The sequence below is a fragment of the Phaseolus vulgaris genome, chromosome 8, assembly GCF_000499845.2.
Source record: "Phaseolus vulgaris cultivar G19833 chromosome 8, P. vulgaris v2.0, whole genome shotgun sequence".
In the NCBI taxonomy this organism is placed as follows: Eukaryota; Viridiplantae; Streptophyta; class Magnoliopsida; order Fabales; family Fabaceae; genus Phaseolus; species Phaseolus vulgaris.
The window spans coordinates 54,831,770-54,841,749 of NC_023752.2; the positions used below are offsets into that span (position 1 = coordinate 54,831,770).

Here is a 9,980-nt window from a genome sequence, read left to right on the forward strand (position 1 = left end):
ATTACAGAATTTACTTTTTATGATATTTAAACTAATTCTTTTAATATTTCTATAATTGAAGGTCTTTTTTTTCTAATTTTTTTGGACTTTTTTTAATCATATTATTGACGACGCAAAGATTATATTTTAAGCTGAATAATATTTCATTTCTCAGCCACGTCTTATATCCAGCTGTTGCCACGTCTTATATTCAGCTGTTGCCACGTCACTCTTTTAATAATATTTCTTCCAAAAAATATGTTATAAACTAGGGATGGCAAAGCGGGTGGGCATGTGGACCGGCCTGTGATCCGTGGTAAAAAATGGTGATGTGTTGATCTTTTCAACCCGCTAACCTGCATTAATCCGCGGTCCGCTAACCCGCAAGAAAAAAAAATTGTCATTGTTTTAATGTGTGCAGATGACGAGAAAGATTGTCATTATGAAAAAATGAATGAAAGTTCTTCTAAGACGGGATTCAATGTTATTGAGATAGAAGAATGTCAATAATGTTTATGTTTAATGTATTTAAATTAATGTTTAATGTTTTAGAATTAGGTATTTTTAATATTTTGAAAGTGGAAGAATAATGATATTTGATATTTATCTCAATGTTTAATGTTTTGATGTTTGACTATGTTTGAAAAGGAAGAAAAAAATAATTTAGGTTTGATTGTAACAAATATATAAGTTTAATTGACAATTTTTTAAGAACAAAATGTAAAAAAAAAAAATTTAAAAAAAGTAAAAAGAACGCGGGCTGGCCCGCAGACCAGCTCTTATGCGAGACGGGTCGAGAATTCTAGTCCACAATAACTTTGTGGGTCAATGCGGGGCGGGCTGACCCGCTTTGCCACCCCTACTATAAACTATTATCTTTCTAATAAATTAATATTAATTAGTTTTCTAAATTATGTAAAGTGGATATTCAAATAAAAATTAAATAAAAACATGTTTGAATAAATAAGGATGGTAAAAGGTGTGGGTGGGGAGCAGTGGTTACCTGTCCACGAAAAGAACACTCATTCATATATATATATATATATATATGTTTTGACAACTATATATGGAATTTAAAAGAAAAATAATATTTGATACTTTCTGAAAAGTTACACCCATCTTATAACTTATTTAAGTAATGTAATAATATAAATTAAAATATTATTATTCATATCACCACTCATTTAAACTTTTTTCATTTTAATCTATATAAAGTAAATCTAAATGAGAATTGTCACCTTAAAACACTCAAAACATAAGTAAAAGAAAATATACGAGTAGACTACACAAGTAATACGAAATTAGAAAAATTTTAATTGGTATTTTCACTTTAATGATCTCCATTGATCACTTTTAATTTTAAAGAGGCTAAAAGAATAACTTCAGTAATTTTTTTTTATGAATATAATATTTTAATTTCAATAATTAATTTAATTATTTCAATACTATACATTTATATAATTTTATAGACAATGTGTGGCTATGAGTATCCTAATTTTCCTTAGTCATAATTAGAGAGTTTGTGTTCACATGTACATAAGAGTAATCAATATTTAAAGCTTGTTTAAAAGGTTTTTATTTTATTTTGTTTTAGTCATATAAGATTAATTGATTTTTGAATAACAATATTGATTTGAAACAATTTTTTTTTTTTTTTAAAGAATTCGTCTTTTTCTCACAATATTATAGGGAGAAAAACAATTTTAGAAATCATAACCTGAAGAACAAATAGTGTCGTATGTTTAATGTCCAAGTTTAGTTTTTATACAATTTTTGTTACATATTTAGTCTTTCACATTTTTTTAAAATTAAATATTTTTGTCCACTCTTAATATATATTCCAACTATTAATAGAAAATAACATATATTCTTTAATGATAATAATATTATTTAATTAATGTAAGATATGAATAATATAGTTTGAAATTGATTCTCAAATGTACATTAATATATTTTGTTAGTAATTAAATAATATATTAACTAAAGAATCAAAAGTGAAATTAAAATTTTATACAGACTAATAATACACACTCTGAAACTATATCATAAGTTGATTTAAACATGGTTTTTATGTTTTTTTTTTATAATTTGTTGATAAGAATCTCAGTTTAGCCCTAGTAATAGTTTCTCTTATTTGGACTAAAAGAAACATTGTTACTTGTAAGATGAAATGGTGGTGAATTGTTTATCCTTCATCAACTTTATCCAAATAAAAACAATAAAAAAAAGAGATGGGCTTCAATACTGTAAAAAAAAAAAATTAAGATTTAGAACTTGCATTTACTTTCTACATTTCCATAATTTTCTTCTCTACCTTCAATATTTGATATATCCGTTATTTATATGTATTTGAAGCTTTCAAAATTCAATTTTTATGTGTTTTTATACTGGTTAGCTTTTTTATATTGGTCAATTACTACTCTAAACATTAAAGTGGTTTTGATACTCTAAGCATTGAAAATCACAATTTTATACAGATTGTAACTTATTCGATAAGCATTAAATGCATTTTTTAATGTTTTTAACTAATCACGAGTTTATCTCGATTTATTTTTCTTTTAAATGATTTAATTTAAAATATAAATTCGTATTTCAAATTACATAATTTAAAATACATTTTATATATTCAACAATCCATTCAAATTAAACCATATTTGTGTAATATATGTAGTAAATTAGGCTTTAAAAATAACAAAATTGGTTTTCCAAGGTGTGAGTAATCAATGCCTGTAAGGATTTATCCGCGGTGTATTGCATAAGTTCCCAGGATATAACAAGAACTTCTCAGTAATTTTCAATCATCAAAATTAGCAAGTTACTCTTAATAGAGTAAAAACCTAGTGTACTAAGAAAAATAAATATAATAAAGTAAAATAATCAATGAAGAGAGAGAAAGAGAAAATTGTGAAAAAGTAGGAGGAAGAAGAAAAGTTGCACGTTGAGTTGTGGAAGATGAGAGACAAAGAAGGTGTGTTTCTGGAAGAGGGAAACCCTTGTTTATATAGGAGAAAAAATAACAGTCACAAAACTGCCACAACCCACGTTTCAGCCATTGATGGCACTACTCCAGGTCCCAGCTACACAATCTCCCAAGAAAAACAAAGTCTTCGAAGGTCCGAGTCTCACGCTTTGGCCTTGCACAGATCGTGAGTGAAGAGAAATGGATCACTTGCACGAGGGTTTCCACAATTCGTGCAACAAGAAAACTGAACCCTAAGAATCAGATTTGTGAATCAAAACCGCATTAGGTTCGTGAATCAAAAGTGTATTAGGTTCATGAATCAAAGCACATTTTTTTTTTAAAAAACGCACTCTTTTTTTGGTTCGTTTGGAAATATATACAGTTTTACAACAGTATAAACTAAATGTCTTTCATATATTATTGTCACAAATAAGAAGGTTTTGTTGGGGCAAATACTCACCACACACAAAAAAACTTGTCTTCATTTGATTTGTTGTGGTCATTGTGTAGTGGCACTTATCACGTGCTCATACATTAATATAGCTTCGTATACACGTTGTGATAGGGTCACAAAATTAAATACTCATTCCTTACTTCACTACAAAAAAACAAATTCATGGTGGCTAACAAGTTACAATCACGATACCCTATAATAGGAACAAATACTCAAATAGTAAAAATCATTGGAGTGGTAAATACGTAAGAAGGGACACTGTATCTTGATTAACACCAAAAAAAAAAACTTAATGTTTGAAATTAGATAAAATGTTTAGTTAATTTATATACTTTACTTTCTCTTACTAACTCTAACATTCTTCTTAATCACATTTAAATACTACATCATGCATTGTATTATTAAATTAAATATTCACATATTGTAAAACAAAACATTAAATACTTCATTTTCACTCAAAGTGAAATTAAACATCATTTGCTCCACTATAAAAATACTAAAAAAAAAATACAACATAAACAACAAATATTTAACATAGTATGTATATCAAAGAAAAAATTGATTAAAATATGTTGTTTTTGTTAAAATAATATGTTCTTAAAAAATAGAATAAAATATTCATATTTATTTATTTTCAGAAGTAGAAATTGTAGTTGATTACGCATAGTATTTTATGTTTAATTTAAGATAAATTGGGTAAAAAAATGGTTACTGTGTCTTATAGGACAGGAGAAGATAAACTTTTTTGGAAAAGATAAAAAAAGTGTCAGCAAAGTGCGAAAATGCATGCATAATAAAAAAAAAAGTCAGACTAACACGCAAAGTCAAATTAGAACAATAATAGGATTAAAAATGTACAGGTAGCACCAGACGAACACACATAGTCGACCGACCGAATGCATAATAAATATAAGGGCATTTGTGTGACAAGCTAAGGTGGTTAAGACACACCTCCGAAAAATAGGGAATACGTGTTTAAAGAAGATATGTTCCCCGGGTATTCCGGAGCACGACTGACAAGACCTATCCATAACCACCCTGAGCCCGATAGAAAGCCCATTAGGCAATCCTATAAGTACTGTGCTCAAGCCAGAAAAAGGTACGTTTTCATTCACTTACTGAATCACACTTAGAATCTCATACTTACTTGAGCGTCGGAGTGCCTTCGCAGGTACCCTCCCCCGCCCGACCAAAGGAGACACCAAGAAGGAACGACCGACCGAAGGAGAAGAAGATCGACACGTCAGCAATTATACTACGTCAACCGATCGTGCCTGGGCCCCATCTCTCCACTCAGGTACAATTGGCGCCCACCGTGGGGTCGAGGCAAGATTTCAATTTTTAAGCTATAATGGTTGCAACAAGAAACAACAACGACGCTATGGCAGAACAGATGACTATGATTCAAACCCTCCAAACTCAGATGGAGGAATTGCGGCAAAAGGGGATGGAAGACCGTCGTCAACAAGAAGAGGATAGATGCCGTCAAGAGGAAGAAATCGCCTTATTGAGAGAGCAGAATGCACAACTCCAGCGACAGGTTGATAATCCCAAACGAGAAGGTCAATCCCATATGGCCGACCGAACCGCCTCTCGCATACCTACACCAGCCGACACCAATCTTGCTTCTAGAACTGAAATAGTCGAAAGAAAGTTAAGTAAAAGGGGTCATCCTTTTACAGATGAAATCATCACCACACCACTTCCGGACAAATGGAGAGGCCTCGCCATTAAACTCTATGACGGCTCGACCGACCCAGACGAACATTTAAATGTTTACAAGACGCAAATGACTTTGTATACCACAAATAATAATGTGTGGTGTAAAGTATTCCCCACGTCGCTTCAGGGAGAACCTCTTACCTGGTTTACAGAGCTGCCTCCGAATTCCATTGACGACTTCGACGTCTTAGCCGCAAAATTCTCTACTCAATATGCCACCAGCCGACCGCATCACATGTCCTTCATGTCTCTCCTAGCAGTACAACAAGAAAAAGGTGAATCTCTCAGAACCTTTTTAGATAGGTTCAACAAAGCATGTATGAATATTCGAGGGCTCAAACAGGAAGTTGCATTACACCATTTAGTTTCGGCCATCCGACCGAGCCGTTTTACCGAAAGTCTCATCAAGAAGCCGCCTCAGGACATGGAAGACCTTCGAACTCGAGCAACGAAATTCATGCAAATCGAGGAACACATTGACTATCACCAACGGTTCAAAGCCGTCGGATCCGGAGTCCTCAAAGATCAAACCCCGAGCAAAGAAAGAGAAGTCGAGACCGAACGGACTGTCCGAACCACTCCAAGGTCCGACCGGAACAGAGGAGGCCGAATCCCCAGGTTTAACAGTTACACCCCTTTAACTGTTCCGAGGGGACGAGCCCTAGATGAAGCACTACAAACGGATTTAATTCCGACACTAAAACAATATCAAACACCACCGAATGCAGATACTGCTAAGCATTGTCAGTACCATCGTAATTTCGGCCACACGACCGAGGGATGTCAAGCGTTGAAGGACAAAATCGAAGAGCTCATCCAGGCTGGCCATTTGCGGCAGTTCGTCAAGAAGATAAGGAATTCAAGATGCCCACCACAAAGTACCGATCGTCCATCCCGTGGTGACGACCGGTCATACCGTAATGATTACAAACGCCGAACTGACCATAGTCAGGCTTCGCGAAAACGCAGTGAAAGCCCCATTCGGCGTACACGTGCCCGTAGCACAAGTCCCGACCGAAACGCCCGCCCTCGTCAACGAGTCCGCGAAGTCATCAATATGATTGTTGGACCCGTTACCTTGGGCGAACCAAACCACGAAGCAAATTACATAGCTGGAGGCTTTGTCGGTGGCGGGTGCTCAAATTCTGCCCGAAAGAAACATCTCCAGGACATTCAGTCCGCTCATGCTACTACGAGAAGGCGCCCACACAAGTTCGCAATTGCCAAGACTTTGGTAGACCAGGGTAGCTCGGTCAATATATTATACTGGGAAATCTTCAAGAAAATGTGCATCTCAGAAGCAGATATTCAACTCTATAACGAACAAATTGTAGGGTTCTCAGGTGAACGGGTCGACACTAAGGGGTATATAGACTTGTATACAACCTTTGGTGAGGAAGACGGTCTCCATAAAACAATAAACGTACGATATCTTCTGGTTAACGCCCAAACTTCCTACAACATCCTGCTCGGCCGTCCGTCGATCAACAGATTAAAAGCCATTGTTTCCACCCCACACTTAGCCATGAAGTTCCCTTCGGCAAATGATGACATTGCAACAATCCATGTCGATCAAAAAACCGCTAGAGAATGTTATGTCGCGAGTTTGAAAAGTGAGCCAACTCGACGGCTCTACATGACCAATCCGGACGACCGACTCCCGCAAAAACGAGGACGATCCCCGTATGGAAGCAGGAAAAGACTTGCATCCATTCCCACTCCGTGATGATCGCCACACTACACATATTGGCACCTCACTAAAGCCGGACGACCGAAATGACATGACACTTGCGAAAAATGCTGATCTTTTCGCATGGACGGCCGCTGACATGCCTGGCATAGACCCGAAAGTCATTACTCACCGATTATCACTGTATAAAGAAACTAGGCCAATAGCTCAGAAGAAAAGACATCTAGGAGAGGAACGACGCCAAGCCGCACGTGACGAAGCCGATAAATTGTTACAAGCTGGATTCATTCGAAAAGCCCATTACATTACATGGCTAGCCAACGTAGTTATGGTAAAGAAAACGAATGGGAAATGGCGAATGTGCGTTGATTATACGGACCTCAATAAGGCATGCCCAAAAGACTCTTATCCTTTACCTACCATTGATCGTCTAGTAGATGGGGCGACCGGGCATCACATCCTCAGCTTCCTCGATGCCTATTCAGGTTACAATAAAATTTAAATGCACCCGGCCGATCGAAAGAAGACGTCCTTCATGACCGACTCCGACAATTTCTACTATGAAGTTATGCCCTTCGGACTCAAGAACGCCGGGGCCACTTATCAAAGGTTAATGGATCATGTGTTCCACGACATGATCGGCCGGAATGTTGAAGTCTACGTCGATGACATTGTCGTCAAATCTGACTCATGTAAGCAACATGTTGCTGACCTAAAAGAGGTTTTTCAAGCTCTCCGACAACACCGGATGCGACTCAATCCTGACAAATGTGCGTTTGGCGTCGAAGGAGGAAAGTTCTTAGGTTTTATGCTTACTCACCGTGGCATAGAAGCTAACCCAGAAAAATGTCAAGCCATTTCCGAAATGAGGAGCCCCAACTCCATTAAAGAAATTTAGAGACTCATCGGTCGGCTCACCGCCTTGTCCAGATTTGTCCCCAAGCTTGCAGAAAAAACAAGACCTATAGCCCAATTATTAAAGAAAGCATCTTTCTTCGACTGGACGACCGAATGTGAAGAAATCTTCCTTCAATTAAAAACCCTTTTATCCTCCCCACCAGTCATCCAGAAACCGGACGCCCGAGAGCCAATTATAGTCTACCTAGCTGTTTCAAACGAAGCTGTTAGTTCGGTCTTGGTCTAAGAGATTAATTCCGAAGAACGTCTAGTTTATTTCGTCAGCCGTGCCCTCCATGGCGCCGAGGTTCGATACCAGACGATTGAAAAGGTGGCCATGGCTCTCATCATTACCGCCCGACGGATGTGTATGTATTTTCAAAATCATCGTATTATTGTTCGGACGAATTACCCTATTGTAAAAATCCTCACTAAACCAGATTTAGCCGGACATATGATTGGATGGACAATAGAATTATCAGAATTCCATATTCAGTACCAACCACAAGGAGCTATCAAGTCGCAAGCCCTTGCTGATTTTGCAGCCGAACTCACTCCTTCCTCGTCCGGGATTGCATTCCCATCGTGGATTTTATACGTGGACGGCTCCTTCAATGAGCGGTCGTGCGGCGCTGGAATCGTTTTGGAAGGACCCGACGAGATTGTTCTCGAGCAAGCCTAAAAATTTGAATTCAAAACATCGAACAATCAGGTCGAATATAAGGCCATTATAACCGGTTTACGCCTCGCGCAAGAATTGGAATTTGCTAAGTTAATTTGTAAAAGCGATTCCAGGCTCGTCATTGATCAGCTTAATGACGAGTATGAAGTCCGAGAAAGCTTTCTGCAGCGATACTATCACTTAGTCAAACAACTGATGAGCACATTTTCAGAAATATCCATGCAACACGTTCGACGCGATCACAATACTCGCGCGGACGCCCTGTCCCGGCTGGCAACCACAAAATGTAAAGGAATACACCGATCGGTCATCCATGTCACGCTTGCACGCCCAAGTATCGACCTACAGGAATGTCTAACGACTGACTCTGAATCTACTTGGATTACCCCAATTAAGCAATATTTACTTGACGGTACATGTAATCCTCAAGGTGAAAAAATCATGAAGCAGCAGGCTGCCCAGTTCGTCCTAATTGGTGACGATCTTTATCGTCGTGGTTATACCCGACCACTCCTTAAATGTTTGACACCCGATCAAGCTTCCTATGTCGTCCAAGAATTGCACGAAGGAATTTGCGGCACTCACTCAGGCGCACGAACAATGACCGCCAAAGTATTCCGAGCCGGATACTATTGGCCGACCGTCCAAGGCGACTGCACTAGTTTCGTCCAGAAATGCCTTAAATGTCAAGAGTTTGGTACTTTGTCCCACCAAAAACCTGAGGAACTTCATTTTATGTTATCACCTTGGCCGTTCGTCCAATGGGGTATGGACATTATTGGCCCTTTCGCCCCCGGTAAAGGCCAATGTAAATTCTTACTGGTCGTCATTGATTACTTTACCTAATGGATTGAAGCTGAGCCTCTAACCACGATCACCGCTCGCAATGTCCAAAATTTCGTATGGAAAAATATTATTTGTCGTTTCGGCCTTCCACAGATCATCATCACGGATAACGGTCGGCAATTTACCGACCGGACATTAGCTGAATTTTACGAGAAACTCCACATAAAACACATCACCAGTTCGGTCGAACATCCGCAAACAAACGACCAAGCAGAAGCTGCAAACAAGGTCATCCTGAACGAGCTGAAGAAACGTCTCGGCCCAGCCAAGGGTAATTGGACTGAAGAACTCTTAGAAGTCTTATGGGCATATCGCTGCACCCCTCAGACGACTACACAAGAAACGCCATACAGCCTAACATATGGCACTGAAGCCATGATCCCCGTCGAAATTGGAGAACCTTCTCTCCGCCGCCAAACCCTTGATCTTGATCTGAACAAGGAAAGTCTCTCAGTCGGCCTAGATCTCATCAACAAACTTCGGGACAAGTGTAGAATTCGTGAGGAGGCATGCAAAATCCGGGCAGCCAGACGGTACAATTCCAAGGTCAAACCGCGACTGTTCCATAAAGGTGACTTAGTATGGCGCATGCGAAGTGACGCTCGGAAGGAAGGCGGCAAGTTCTCTAGCAATTGGGAAAGACCATTCTGTATAGCAGATATGACAACCGGTGGAGCCTATTAGTTAGAACATTTATCTAGGAAAGACATACCGAGAACGTGGAATGTCACGCATCTTAAATTTTATT

At 38.2% G+C, this 9,980-nt stretch overlaps 1 protein-coding gene across 1 annotated transcript; it reads left to right on the plus strand.

Moving 5' to 3' along the window:
- The first annotated feature begins 4,746 nt into the window (after positions 1 to 4,746).
- LOC137825363 (uncharacterized) lies at positions 4,747 to 6,843 on the plus strand. The gene has a single exon (XM_068631035.1). It carries the CDS (start codon positions 4,747 to 4,749, stop codon positions 6,841 to 6,843), a length of 2,097 nt encoding a protein of 698 aa, XP_068487136.1.
- The last annotated feature ends 3,137 nt before the right edge of the window (positions 6,844 to 9,980 follow it).

Coding starts and splice junctions, on each gene's coding strand:
- LOC137825363 (XM_068631035.1), top strand. CDS start 4,747: ATGGTTGCAACAAGAAACAACAACGACGCTATGGCAGAACAGATGACT.